Raw genomic sequence first — 15209 nt, forward strand, 5'->3', positions numbered from 1 at the left:
TCGTCTAAAGTAGGAGGGGACTGTTTTCACCCAAGCTATTTATGATATCTCCCCCCACTTCTCAGTGTGTGTCTCACCGACAGGCGTGTGGCGCAGCACAAACAGAATCAGTTGATAGGATGTCTAAAGAGGTAGGTTGACTTTCAAATAGTTATTTAGGAGTTACAACAGCTTATTTTAAGCAATACAGTTTCGTTCGTCTGCGTTTTTTTCGAATTTAACTTTGACTTTATTCGTTGCTCTTTGTTATTTGCAAAGAGCGTGTTCGAGCCGCCATTTTAACTCCTGTAGAATGCAGACATTAGGCCGCATGATTACATCGAAGATTTTGTTCCCGAAAACAACTATTTCTTTGTTTTAATTATTTAATCGCCGTATCTATAATGGTCTACATTTATTTGCTACCACCACTGTTTGGCTGAAACCGAGATACTACTACAAATAGGCCGCATGGTCCGGCACCAACATGGCGGAGGTCTTCGTTCACCTCCCTCTTATAAGAGTATGTTACCTCAAGGTCTCATGAGTCATGACGCTTCGCGCTCGAATGTATTGTTAGTTTAATATATGCTGCAGAAAATAGACTCGATGCACAGTTTTAGTGTTTGGCTTTAGCTTTACTCAGCTATTATATGGATTGTTATTTTCAGGGCCAACCACGTGAGCCAGAGCAGCTGCGGAAGCTCTTCATTGGAGGGCTCAGCTTTGAAACCACAGATGATAGTTTGCGGGCGCATTTTGAACAATGGGGAACCTTAACGGATTGTGTGGTAAGTGCATCTCACCCTATTTAGCTGTTTACTATATTAATCTTTTTATTTTTGAACACTGAGTATTTTTCTCTTTTTAAGGGTATGATGAGGACCAGTGTTTAACCCTTATGCTTATGTGTTTTTCTTAGGTGATGAAAGACCCAAACACCAAACGCTCCAGGGGCTTTGGGTTTGTCACCTATGCTGGTGTGACTGAAGTCGATGCTGCTATGGATGCACGCCCCCACAAGGTCGACGGTAGGCTCGTGGAGCCTAAACGAGCCGTGTCTCGAGAGGTGAGAACTTAAGTAATGTAAAAACGTTCTGAAAGAGTGGATGCATATGGATGCAAATGTCTAAATGCATGTATGTTTCAGGACTCCAACAAGCCATTTGCTCACACAACCGTGAAAAAGATCTTTGTGGGTGGCATTAAGGATGATACAGAGGAGAACCATCTTCGCGACTACTTCGACGTGTTTGGAAAGATTGAAGTCGTTGAGATAATGGTTGACCACAAGACCGGAAACAAAAGGGGCTTTGCCTTCGTTACGTTTGATGACCATGATTCTGTTGATCGTATTGTCAGTAAGTGCTTTCATTCCGGTGTCAATCTTTTAATATCTTAATATTGTATGGGTTAAAAATAACCCTTGTATGTTTCCCCCATTAGTTCAAAAATACCACACTGTGAATGGGCACAACTGTGAAGTCAGAAAAGCTCTTTCTAAACAAGAAATGCAGAACACTGGCATGAACATGAGAGGTAAGTTTGTTCATTGTTTTCCCCCGGTATCTCTTTTAATACACTTGGCTGTATTAATTTATTTCAAATAAATCTGTAGGCCGCGGTGGTGGTGGCGGAGGCGGAGGTGGAGGTGGAAACTTCAACAGATATGGTAATAATGGTGGTGGATACAACAATGACTTTGGAGGTGGTGGCGGCGGTGGCAACCGTGATGGATACTTCGGAAGAGGTACATGCCAAAGAGGACATTTTGAAGTGTTTTGAATTGTGTATTCAAGTTATATAGTGACTTAACAGCATTTTTTTTTTCACAATCCTGTTGCAGGAGGTAGAGGAGGTAATGGTGGAGGTGGTGGTTATGGAGGGGACTGCTACAACAATGGATTTGGTGGAGATGGTATGCATTTGGTTTCTCTTTAGTTGTTTGAAAATTTAACTGATTGTAAATGTTAAATGGGGTTGGATATAATCTTGAGTTTTCTGATTCTTACCCATCCTTAAAAGGTTAAAAGTAGATATTCATTTATTCGAAGCATTTTTGCAACAAATTGTTGTATCTGAATACCACGAACAAGTCAACAGGCTAAAGAACAAGGAGTTTTTGCCTATGGATTTAACAAATGCTGCAGCAAAAGCTACTAGCCAAACTAATACATTTCCGGCATTAAAGACAAGAAAACACCCGGTAACTAAACAAGAACAAGTTGGCAATGGCACAAATACAACTGAAAGATGCTAATAAATAAGAGTTTTAAAGGGGTGGTATAATGCCCTTTTCATGATGTAAAATAAGTCCTTTATGTCCCAAGAGTATGTATGTGAAGTTTTAGCTTAAAATACCTCAAAGATATTATGTCGCATGTTAAAATTGTCACTTTTTGAGGGTGAGCAAAAACGCACTTTTTTTTGTCCCTTTAAATGCTGCTCCCGGCACAGAGGGTGGACAACAGCTCGTTCTTAGCAGCTTCGATTACCTCACACAGATACACACACAATTCTTAGCCTTTTCTTTAGCCTTAGTCAAACCGGAGTCAAAGATAAGACTCAAGAAGTGACATGTAGACAACGTTTCTGAATGGTTAGTTGATGAATTTATGTAGCTTATTTCTAGTTGTCTTCTAGTCATTGATTAACATTCCGTCTTGATAATCAAATTGTGTTGCGGGGTTTATGTAAATTAAGGTTAGTGATGTCACTCAGGAGGAATGTCGTCTAGTCCCTATCAGCAGTTTGTTGTAGTCCTTAAACGATTTCTTTAAAAGAAAATATCTCCCTTTTGCTTTGAACTTTGAGCATTGTAACTTTGCAGATGTTCAAATGCTCAAATGGAAGCATTACACTAACTAGAGTTAGAAAAGTGAAATCCTAATCAACCACCCCTTTAAGATTTTAACTTCAGTATTTACGCCCTGAGAGGCAACTTTCTGTGCGTGTGCTTTGGATGTGAAAACATGTGCAAGACTGAATGGTTTAAAATTTAAGTACACAGGAATCAATTTTGACTTTCTCCAGGTGGTTATGGTGGTGGTGGAGGTGGCGGCAGTGGTCCTGGTAACTATGGTGGAAATCGTGGATATGGAGGTGGTGGAGGAGGAGGACAAGGTTATGGCAACCAGGGCGGAGGTTATGGTGGCGGAAACAGCGGTGGTGGATATAATGACAATTACAACAATGGCAATGGAAACTTTGGAGGTGGTGAGTACATGTCAATCTTAATTGTAAACCTATTTGCAAGTGCCTAAATTGTCAGTAGTAACATTGAATGACTTAAATGTTCATAGGTAACTTTGGTAGCGGCGGTGGTGGTGGTGGCAGCAGTGGTGGTGGAGGTGGTAACTACAGTGACTTCGGCAGCTATAACAACCAGCAGTCCAACTATGGTCCCATGAAAGGGAACTTTGGAGGTGGTGGTGGCAGCAGTGGAGGAGGGAGGAACAGTGGCCCATATGGTGGTGAGCCCTTCATAATGGCCTTATACACATTTAGGTTTTCACATTTTCCCTTTAGGTTCACATCTCCTTATATAAACGACTTGAATCCTAAATTGCATGATGTCTGTTCTAGGTGGCTATGGAGGTGGATCCAGTGGTGGATATGGTGGTGGCTCTGGTGGAAGACGGTTTTAAGCTCAGAAAGGTTGGTTTCAAATTCTGTTGTCTACCTGAAATAGACTTTCAGATTACTTTATTTACAGGGTAACAATGCCTAAATGTTAGTCTTGGACTGAATGCTCTTCATTAAACTGTAACCTTGCTGTACATCTGGTGTAGAAACAACCCTCAGTTAGTGTGCAGCTTAACAATTGTTGTTCATATTGTTCAACAGGACTGAGTGCTTTAGGAGAGGACAGCAAGAGAAGTGACAGGGCAGATGCAGGTTTACATCCCTAGATCTGCTCAGCCAAACAGGTTTGGCAGATTTACAGCTGCCACCAGAAGAAGTGTACAGTAGTGCTATCGTGTGTGGGACATCATGAATTTGTCATCATGCAAACTTATTTTATATTGTCTATTGAGGAAAAAGCATTCCAATGAGGTTTTATGTAGAACTACTTTCAGTCGTTATGGTTTTTATTTTATGTAACCAATCAAGGTGAAATAAAACAATTTTTGTTTTTTTTTAAAAGATGTGCTGTATTAGTCGTTTTTGGTTTCTGGGGGTTTTAGTGTAGTACCCTTGAACTTAATGGGAGCTTCTATGAGCCTTTTTATTAGTAATTCAATTTTAAAGACTGTCTTCTGGCTCTTAAAAAAAATGGAAATCCATTCTTGTTAAATTGTAAATTGAACTGATTCAAAAAAAAAAAAGCATTGGCTGTTAAATGCAAATGCTTAGAGTAGTGTACATTTGGTTGCATATCAGTCTAGCCATGGGAGCAAGCTGAGAAAGGAGTAGCAAGATCATCGCCCTGTGAAGAAGCAGAGAGCAGGGAGTACAGGGCGCTACTCAAAGACTAGCAGGCAGCGCTTTTAAAACTCCTGTAGGTAAGAACAGACTTCTCCACTACCGCTGGTAACTACGAATTTTATTAGATGAAGCTGTACAGTTAATGTGATCTTCCCATTCAGTGTTGTGTATTACAGAGGAAGTAACTGCAGTCAGCATAGTTTGGTGACGATTTTATAAAATTGAAACCTTTTTAATGCATGCCCAGTTTTTTCCCCATGTTCCATATTTAACTTGCTGACCATAATACTCTTGCTTTTTCAGGATCTGATGAGTGAATCATCTCTTGAAATGAAGACGCATGTTTGTCCTTTTAAACTGGTGCTATAATGAAAGGTAGTTGCTTTTGTAATGTAATATTTTCATGTGTTAACAGTGTCTCTGAATCTCAGACTTTTTTTTTCTCTCTCTTTCTAGGACAAAGATGCAGCTGAATAGATTTATTTTTTTATACCTGTGGGTTTTTTTAACCTTTTACAAATAAAACTTTTAATACAACAAATGATGTGATTTGGTTCTCTTTGAACACATTTAATAAAAGTTTGTGTTTTGGACATGTAATACTGATTCTTCAATGTTGTAATGTACAAAAGTGTCTTTACCAAAATTCTTGCAGTATGGTTTATAAAGTATACCAAGTAAAAGTAGTCCCCCTAAAATAGTCTTACATTCTCTTTGAAATTCTGTAGACATGAATGTATATTGTAGTCTAAATTACTGTGACTGATTTCTTTTTAGAAATAGTTTTAAGTCTCTATTCATCACAAATGATTTGAAGTAATTTAAATTCATTGGCCATACATTTTGGTTTGTCCAGCCAAGTGGTGACTTAAACCCTTAAAAAAAAGTTCATTCACCCTCCATTACTGTATTCCGTGGCACCAAGTAAACGTTGCCGTCATTAGTTTGTTGTAGTGAGTACTCGTCAACTGAATATGGGTGTCCCTCCTCGTCACGTAGCTGTGAAAACACTTGGGTGTAAAGATCTGAGAGCCGACATTTGATAATGGCTAGGTTTTGCTGAAACTCCAGTCTTTCTCTGGTTAAATGTTCTCTTTGAGCTCTAAGTTGTCCCAACTCATGTTCTAAATGTACAATATTCTCCAACTTGCGTTTGCGGCAGTTCTGAGCTGCAACTTTGTTCTTCCCTCGTCTGCGAATGTCCCTCACGAGTGCCATTTGATTTTCGCTCAGTGTGAATTGGGTCAAAAGCTCGTTGAAGTCATCCACTGGTAGGTTCACAATCTTCTCCAGGGGGAATGGGATTTTTAGAGCAAGGGCTCGCCGCTCATCTCTGCTCAGGGGTATAGGAACACCGTTTGATTTTGGCTTTGGGTATGGAGCCTGATATGAACCTAGTCTTGTTAAACCTGAGCTATTTAGTTGATCATGCAGTGCTGTGGGTAAAACTGCCAGTGGTTGGTAAGTCTGCTGGTTGATAGCTTGCATATTTGCAGCTGTGGGAAAAGATGCTCCGGGGTATGAGCTGTAGGGCTGCTGGTAGTCAGCAGACCCGAGCAGAGTAGGCCGCATGCGACACTGTTCCCCAATGCTTTCGAATTGACTTTCAGCATAGCCCATCGTACCATCTGCAGGTAAGTACGTAGGTACTCCATGCACCCCATTCTCAGGAGAAGCGAGCGGCGGGCTTGAACCAAGCGACAAACCAGAATCTGACTCCAGATCATCCGTGCAAACTTGTTTGATTTGTCCTGTGCCATGAAGGTTGATAACGCCATCTTTCGCAACCCCATGACTGCGTGTTGCTATGTTCATGTGCTCCAAAAGACTCATGAGCGGTGGATGAAGAGCTTGCGTATTCGCAAGCATTCTGGGGGAACCGTGGCCATAGTGCATATCCATGTGTGGGTTCAAACGCTGATAGGGTGGCATCATTTCCGGGTATGCGTTTTCATAAACACCAGCATGATGGGCATCGCAAGCAGCTGGAATGGTTTCCGGCTGAGGTTGACTCATCCCGAACCCCGCTTGAGAAACCATGGGCTCCATGGAGAGGTATGGGATTGCTTCAAAGGGATTCTCATTGGGTACCTCAAACTCCTGTGACAAAAATAAATGTTTTAATAACAAGAACTTCCAGTTAGTGATTCAAATCAAACTGTTATAAAAGAAAACACCTTGGGAACCTAAAGCTAAGGTCTGATCTCAGTAACAGTTGATTTGTGCTGCAGAGGAGGGTTGTATTGAGTCAGCTGCTCTCTACAGGACCGGCCCACCTGGGTGAATGTGCCACCCGTAGCTTATGCAGGTCTTACTTAGGAGCGCTCGGGTTTCATGTCGAAACAGATGGTCATTGTGCAATGCAGGGGGCCGTCGGCAATATACAGCAGTCACCCTCTTTCTCTGTCTGCCTTTATCCTCGCATCACTCAATTGGCCCATTGTTGCAGATCGTAGCTAAACTCAATGTGTGTTTATAGAGGATTCAGCATTAGAAAAATGTAATAAGGCCACCGTTTCACTAAGGCAGCTTGCACTCACTCTAAAATGATTGGCTGTATCCTACCACAAAATAATCGGATGTTTTCTTGAGTTTTGGTGTTTGTGCATGTAAAAGAGGAACCTGGTGGGGGGTTCTAGGGTACTGACCTGAAGATCTGTGATGGCCATCAGTTCCTGCCAGGCCAAGTCCATCTCCAAATGCTGGGGGGAACGATGTGCTCGGAATCCAGTGACATTGGTGGACATCGACACCTCCCCATGCAGTCTTCCTGGGTTTGCCGGTCCCTTGAAATTAAATGCAGTTTTTGGAAAACTTGATATGGATTGTTGCACCATGCAAAATAAATAAATAAATTCAACTTGTATTTTTGTCTTTTAAATATATTTAAATATGTATTTCTCACTTAAAATATCTAAAAATCCTTGGAACAAGATCAATTTACACTGCATAAGACAACTTTTTTCAGCCAGTGTGTGTATAGATGCATTTATATGCATGCATATATATATATATATATATATAAACAAGTCAATAGTAAACAAGAAAGATAAAAAATTAAACAATATTTACTTTCATTTAATTAATTTTTCTCTCATTTCTTAAACATTACTCTAAGCCACGCATTGCGATATTTGTGATAATCAAAAGGTGACTGCAGCGTCTAATTAAAAATAAAGAAAAGTTTAGACCAAGAAATAATTTCAATGTCTTCAACGAAGCAACACTTTTCTTTTGAATTAACTTTTCAAAAGTAATTTTTTTATATTATTCAAAATTACATTTTATATGTCTGTATTTTGACTTTTTTTAAAGTAAAAATCTGCTACTGCAGTAAGACAAAATATACTTATAATAGATATTAAATATACATTCTCGTGAGTTTTATTTTAAATGATTTTTCTTTACTGAAAAGACAAGTCATTTTTAGCAATGTATAAACAAATTTTTATTTTATTTTTCCCGCCTTTTTATAGTATCATTTTCCTCATATAGATACTCACCTCACAGCTGATCCTCAGGGGAAATACACTGTTGATTGCTGAACACATTCAGGACAGACCCCTGATGCAGTGAATCAATCTAAAACGTTAAAAGAAATTTTTTGTATTTGTCGAACATGAAAGACATAACAGACACACAAACCATGCTAGCGTTCACATAACGGGTAATGTAGGTCAGTTGTGACCACATGCCAACAATCTTAAGAACAAATTTAAACTGACTTGAGTAAATTTCCATCTACACACCCGTAAACCGAGGATGTTACTCTGAAACTTCAAAAAATTAACCTTAAGAATATATATATATATTTTTTTAACTGTTTCCCTTCCCATGTGCTCCAAAAGTCATGTTGTGTCATTGGACATGATGTTTCTTTGTGCTGGATTTGTCCTATCAGCTGGCTTTTCGAACAGTAATGTCAACCCTTGATAAGACAATCTTTCGGGAGCCAGCCTGTTCTCCAGTAAACGAAGGCAGGGGCCTAACCACAGACATCAGAATGTCAGGAAGACTTTCTCAGTACATTCCTTCATGTTGATAATAAATGAGCTGATGTATAGTGATATTTCATATGCATTAGCATTCATTCCGGTTACCCCTGTGTGTTTTTATGATTGTGAGAAACAGATGCCTCACTATCTGGTGGTTTGCTTTTATTGGTGAAGCCTTTTTTATACACAACAACTGCTTGAAATTTTAATGGTGGGTTCCTGTTAAATTGGGCATGTATTTTGGTGCGATAAAAACAATGCAACTTTGCATTCAGATGTCATTCTGCTACTGTTCGCACATAAGTTTGAACTGTACCAGTGAGAAAAACTGTTATCTTTCTAATTCAAATGAACAATTTTACAAGAATGAAAATTTTATATGAATCCTGGTTATTTTTGGCAGAAACAATACAAATTTGAATTAATTTTGAAAGCTGTTTTATCTAGCTAACAGTAAAAATGCAAATCCACTGTCAGGTACAAGTTTGACAGGACGTGACGGCAATAATGCTGTATAACATCTAATGGTTTTGTATTTCATGTGTGGTGAGATATTTAACAAAACACTTCTTTCCTTTTGACATTTTGAGGGTAAAAGACATATATCCTGCCTTTACCGCGGTGTCTAGCTTATTTCCTTTGACTAGTTTCTGAAATTTTGAGAGGACAGGGCTGTGGGACAGGCCTCCCAAGTTTCAACATCAGCTGTGGTACTAACCACTGTAGCAGTGTACATGAGCCAACAGTAAGCAAGAAAGATGAAAAATTAAACAATATTTTTCTTAATTTAAAAAAAAAAATCTCTCATTTTTTTTACATTATTCTAAACCATGCATTGCAACAAAAAGTTTAATGAATAATAAAGAAAAGTTTAGAGCAAGAAATAACCATGCGCATATATTTTGAAGTCTTCAACGAAGCAACACTTTTTTTTAAATTAACTTTTAAAAAGTTAATACTTCAATTTAAAATTATTTTTACATCTCATAGGCCTATGTATATATATATATATATACACACACACTCACACACACAGCATAACTTTGACACTTTAATCAAGTTCATAATAATCAACTTATATTCAGTTTTTGAAGCAAAGAAAGTTAACACTATTCAGTTTTTGAAGCAAAAAAGTTAACACTCATTACATTTAATGCGTCCTTAGTTTTTATGACTTTATGACTCAAAAAAAGTCATTCAGAATCTTGAAGATTCGAAAGTGAACTAGAATTGTACAATATCTGTCAACAACTGCCATATTTACTAAAAAAAACTTCCCAACAAGCCCTCAAAAAAGATGAAATGACAAACTGTACCTTATTAGCATTTCCTTGAGCACTGAGCTCAGATGAAAAAGTCTTCAAAATATCATATTATCCTGTGAGCAGAAACCAGTGACCCCTGTGTTAAACTGCAGAGTGAAAGAGTTCGCTGCATGCTCTTAGTTTTGAACTACAAGTGTGCATGCGCTCAACCTGTCTTTCTCTCTCATTCACTCTTTCTCCCACTCACCCTGTCTGCTTTTGGCTGTCACTCACACAAATGGGATGGGTCTATGGGCGATGCAAGCAGGTTTCCTGTAAAGCACCCACACTTTTTGCCCTCCTAAATGCAACACTTGCATTTTAATATGTTTAAAATAAGTTGCCCACAAAAAAAGACCAAAAACGGTTAAGCCACGGATATATATATATATATATATATATATATATATATATATATATAAGCTCGCACTTGTGGACTTCCCAGACCAAATATAGATTTAGACCCTTCAGATTGTGCTTTATGGACAAGTGATTCCCATCCACAGCCTAGGTGTGTACGTGTCCTAAAGTCTATCACTTCCTCAGTGTTTCACGGGGTGCAAAAATGACCTGAGGTGATCATGTACACCCATGTGAGGGATGTGGTTTGAACACAGACACTATGAACAGGCGCACCTGGAGTTAAATCTGGGATTGCTGTGCGGAGGAGGGGCTGTTTTCTGACTTGATTTAGTAGGGATGGAATGTACACCTTCAACAGGTAAGAAAGGCCACATTGTTCCTGTATCTGCCGCACAACTACAAACAGCCAGTGAAAGCGGGGGGGACGGGAGGGTGGAAGAGCGTGTCTTACATTGCAAGTGACCATTCGAGTCCTTGATGAAGTCCTTCCGAAATCACACACACGGGACAATCGGCAGGATTGTTTAGGCACAATCGTCAGGCGAGGTGAAAGGATGTGTTTTCCTTGTTCATTTGAAGTGCTTAATTTTATTTGACCAATGCCTTATCGTGTTACACCCACCCTCGATAATACACCACTTTAAGAGCGTTCAGGTGCATGATGGTCCACGGTCATTAGAAACCAAGGACTGCCATTGGAGTGCATGCAGTTGCACTTCTGGTCGAGAAACATTAAAAAAAACAATATTTACTTTTATTTAATACATTTGTCTCTCTCTCTCTCTTTTAAACATCACTCTAAACTGCCTTGCAAGTTTTGTGATAATCAAAAAAGTGGTTAGTGTCTAATGAAAAATAAAGAATAGTTTAGCCCTAAATAACCATGCACATATTTAAATGTCTTCAACAAAGCAACACTTTTTACAATTATTTTTATTTATTTAAAAAAAAAATACATTATCTCAATAAAATAACCCCATAATCAACATACAATAAAGAAAACAATTTAATATCTGTCAAATTGCATAGAATATATTTACAATATAATGACACTTTAGTCAGCTTATGTATTGAATTTTTTTTTTTCATACGTTTTACATTTAATGTGTGCTTAGTTCTTAAAGTTCTCAATATTACACCAGTTAAAGAGCGTTCAGGTGCATGCCGTCCACAATCATTAGAAACCAAAGACTGTCAGTGTAGAGAATTTCCTATAAAAAATGTCAACATATTAGAAGCTCGATAGTGTGGTTGAGTCCTACGAAATAGAAAGCTATGACTAAAAACTTTTTACCAAAACTTGTTACAGCATTGTGCCCGTGGTTTCATGATACTTGTTCAAGCTCGTCTTTTACAATGCGGTGTTTTCATTCCCACGCGTTAATATGTTTGTATGTAAATGCACCATAATGATGGACGTAGGTGGCTGACATCGTCCAAAGAGGTGGGCGCCTGCCAGGAACCAGAGAGACGGGACTTCCCAAGCCTTGATTCCTAGCACCCACCCACCCACCCGACTCCACCACCTACAAACACACACATGAAAACAGCCTGCTATTACATCCACCACAGTGGTTTGGGATTTGGCGTGTTCCAACCTAAACAGCCGTTCTGACTCTCTCCACACACAGTTCAGGTCATCGAGTGGCTCGCACAGTTCTATATCTCACTGCTGTGTGACCTTGTTGTCCTTTTCATCTATTTATTCTTGCTGTTCATTGTATATTTTAATGTGTTTTATTGTATTTTTGGTATTCATTTGACCCTCTGTTACGTTGTGGCCTCGTGATGCTCTTGACCCTCTTTGGTTTGACCGCAGGAAGTGAAACAGCCCCATGACACCATCCTGACCCATCCAACTATTTCTATTCTTCCTGCTTCCCATAGGTAAGAGGAAACTCATAGGATTTTTTTTGTTTTGTTTTAAAGTTTCAGAATATATTTTTTTTTACTTAAAAAAAAAGAAAGACGGAAAAAAAGAAAGACGAAAACTGAATGGTTTAGTAAGATATTCTATACAAGTAAAAATAAATAAATTATAATATAAGTGTGTGAATATATATATATATATATATATATATATATATATGCCTATAATAGTTTCCTTTTTTCATCCTTTATAATTTTTATGTAATATAATAATATATAGTATATCTACTAAATTTGAACTACTGTGCAAAAGTTTGGGTTCAGTAAGATTTTATTTTTTAAATAAATAAATTAAACTTTTATTTAGTAAGGACATTTAGATGATCATAAGTGACAGTAAAGACATTCATAATGTTACAAAAGTATTGTAAGAATTAAATGACATTTTAAAAAACAGGGGTTTTTTTTGTAATAATATTTCACGATATAACAGTTTTTACTGTATTTTTAATCAAATAATTAGAGTTATGGTGATCATAAGAGACTTCTTTCAAAAACATTAAAAATCTTACCGACCCCAAACTTTTAAAAAGTATTTATACTTTTAACAACTAATTTTTCCTGTCAAAAAAATATAACATTACTATCAGATTGTCAGTAGCCACAAGTAAACATGAGGACACGTTTCCAATTACAAGGAAAATCCTCCCGAGCTACTTATGATGAAAGCATTCGTGTCTTTGGTTTGTGGTCCATTGGGAAAATTCACCCTGCTGCTGGGAAAAGTGGAAAATATGTGTATGAGTAATCAAGAGTAACGTAATTTCATCCGATGCACAATTTATATACTGTAACAGCTCTAAATAAATAGCATTCCCTTAAACCTCAAATAGAGTATGTGTTTTTAATTCAACTCACCGTCCATTGCAGTGCATTCAATATATATCAATCTGTTTACTAAACACAGATCCATATGCATGCCTGCAAACAGTCAGGTTCAAAACATGTGTTACTACATTAAATGAGGGATTTTATCATTTAAACCTGAAAATAAGCAGAAACATTTTAGGATTTTGAAATATTTATGTCACATGCAGAAATATTTATGAATCCACACTGTAGGTCACTTATGCACACCAAAATGAGCAAATTTAGGACATGCACCATGTGAACTCCTGCTTTCATTGGAGAACAAGATGCATTTTTGAACCCCATGCCGTATTGTGCAATAGCGCTGGCCGGATGAATTAAAGAATACAACGATCGTGTACGCAGCTCCCCTCTACCCCCGTCTCATGCCAGAAACCACAACAGTTAGCATGAGCACCTAGACAAGCCTTTATCAGCACTCAGCAGAGCTTCCGCCACCCAACATCCCCTTTCCCCCTGGTCTCCTCTCCTTCTGCAACCACAACTCTCACCACACCCAAGCCCACACTGGGAGCCGGTGGGATACAGAGCCACCTTCATGTCAGACACACATCACAGGCCAGTATGATGATGATGATGATGTCCATCAATGCCCTTCTGATACGGTGTGGAAAAGATGAGCGGACACATGCTATACCGTGACCGCACAGATAAAGATCTTATTGTGAAAGATGTCCGATTATCTGAGGAGTTTTATCTCAAGCACTATTGAGACACAGTTACAATGCGCAATGAGATTGTGGGTGCAGGTTCCTCATTCGGAGTCCGTCAGGTGTAACGATTGTTTGGTGACAAATAGGATTCTAAGAAGATCATCTCTATTGCAAATATTTCTACTGTACATTTGACTAGTTGAACCATTAGAGCAGTGCTATTTGAGGAGTCAAAGACGGACACTCATAAGACTTAAGTGATGATTCAGAAATTATTCCATAATAATCTACTGCCGAACATTGTAGGCCTTATGAATGTATTACTAGACAAAATGAATTGCAACAAGTACAACAAGCTCTAAACGGCTGCAACTATAAACACACACAGGTTTACTATAAACACACCTATATATTTGCTGAAATAAGTATTAATATGTTTTTTTTTAAAATCCTATTGACCCCAAATTTTCATTGACATTTTTTTTCACATTTTTTATTGTTCCAACAGCACCGTGGAGCTATGATCAAAAATGCATCATTTATTATACATATATATATATATATATATATATATATATATTGAAAAGTCAGTAATATTGCAAAATATTACCATTTAAAATATATTATGATGCAAAGCTGAATTGTCAGCATCATTACTCCAGTCTTCAGTGTCACATGATCCTTCAGAAATCATTCTAATATGCTGATTTGCTGCTCAAGAAACATTTTGTATTATTATCAATGTTGAAAACATTGCTTAATTTAACTTTTATTTTGTGGAAACCCTAATCATTTTTTTTCTTTGGTGAATAAAGAACAAAGAACAGCACTTGTCTTTACTGTCACTTTGGATCAATTTAATGCACCCTTTCTGAATAAAAGTATTCATTTCTATGAATAGATAAAAAAATAAAAAATAAAAAAAAAACTCGCACCAAACTTTTGAATGGCAGTATAATGAACATGGCAAATAATATATAAATAATATAATATATATGGATAGAAACTGAAAAAATAATTCTTGATCTGCACCGTGAAGCTATGATTCTCATATCTGGGTGACATAACCATACCTAAAAAAAAAAAATTTAAAAAAATGACACCAAGGAAACACATACTGTATCCTCTCTGATATAAAATAGGGTAATTTCGAAATGTTCTTCGTGGTAGAGTTGTGAAAACCCAGTGTTTCATTGCGAAACTCGCTGGTGAGCCACCTTACTGAACAAGCATATAAAGAGCATCTTTATTCAGAATAGAAACTACTTTTTGTACATTGTGCTTCAAGACTCGTTTTAGAGGCAAAATAGCCAACATGCTCAGAATAGTATTGTGAGTTTTACTTGCAGGTTATCCCACCACAGATCTCTCGATTAAACCGTTTTCTAGTCTAAGTCTAAGACAAAACAAGTGACCTCTGATGTCAGTGTAGTCGCTGTAGTAAAGAGCCGTGAGCCGCGCAGGGAAAACCCCTGTACGGATTCGTTTTCACAGTGGTGCTTCCCAGAAAAAGTGACCAATGTAATTATGATCCCCAGTTGTAGGAGGATCTCTTAAATTATCTCTGAAAAAAACAGGACAGGCTGGAAGCATATGCAATTTTGAGGAGGACTTGTGTCATTGAGGCCAGTGTGTCATTCACGGAGAGCAAACAGATTCCAAACCCAATCAGTTCAGAATCAGGATCC

General features: G+C 37.9%; 2 protein-coding genes across 4 annotated transcripts; one reads left to right on the forward strand and one right to left on the reverse strand.

The window, feature by feature from the left end:
- The first annotated feature begins 19 nt into the window (after positions 1 to 19).
- On the forward strand, positions 20 to 5007 carry hnrnpa1b (heterogeneous nuclear ribonucleoprotein A1b). 3 transcript variants are annotated; one of them, XR_014604121.1, is made up of 12 exons: positions 20 to 131; positions 651 to 770; positions 902 to 1048; positions 1130 to 1340; positions 1426 to 1518; positions 1598 to 1729; positions 1826 to 1897; positions 3013 to 3195; positions 3282 to 3452; positions 3565 to 3636; positions 4711 to 4782; positions 4864 to 5007. XR_014604121.1 is itself a non-coding variant. In XM_084098742.1 (11 exons), the coding sequence occupies exons 1-10, from the start codon at positions 42 to 44 to the stop codon at positions 3624 to 3626; spliced, it is 1281 nt and encodes a 426-aa protein (XP_083954868.1). In that variant the 5' UTR covers positions 20 to 41; the 3' UTR covers positions 3627 to 3636; positions 4711 to 5007. The 3 variants fall into 3 exon arrangements, 2 of the variants coding, with proteins under 2 accessions (XP_083954868.1, XP_083954867.1); XM_084098742.1 differs by having other exon boundaries at positions 4711 to 5007; XM_084098741.1 differs by lacking the exons at positions 4711 to 4782; positions 4864 to 5007 and adding an exon at positions 3826 to 4125.
- On the reverse strand, positions 4511 to 9927 carry nfe2 (nuclear factor, erythroid 2). Its single transcript, XM_084098740.1, has 4 exons — positions 9719 to 9927; positions 7911 to 7989; positions 7056 to 7193; positions 4511 to 6507 (listed from the first exon to the last, which is right to left on the reverse strand). The coding sequence occupies exons 2-4, from the start codon at positions 7956 to 7958 to the stop codon at positions 5296 to 5298; spliced, it is 1398 nt and encodes a 465-aa protein (XP_083954866.1). The 5' UTR covers positions 7959 to 7989; positions 9719 to 9927; the 3' UTR covers positions 4511 to 5295.
- Between the last annotated feature and the right edge of the window lie 5282 nt (positions 9928 to 15209).

The sequence above is a fragment of the Abramis brama genome (genome assembly GCF_963993115.1).
Source record: "Abramis brama genome assembly, chromosome: 22".
Taxonomy (NCBI): Eukaryota; Metazoa; Chordata; class Actinopteri; order Cypriniformes; family Leuciscidae; genus Abramis; species Abramis brama.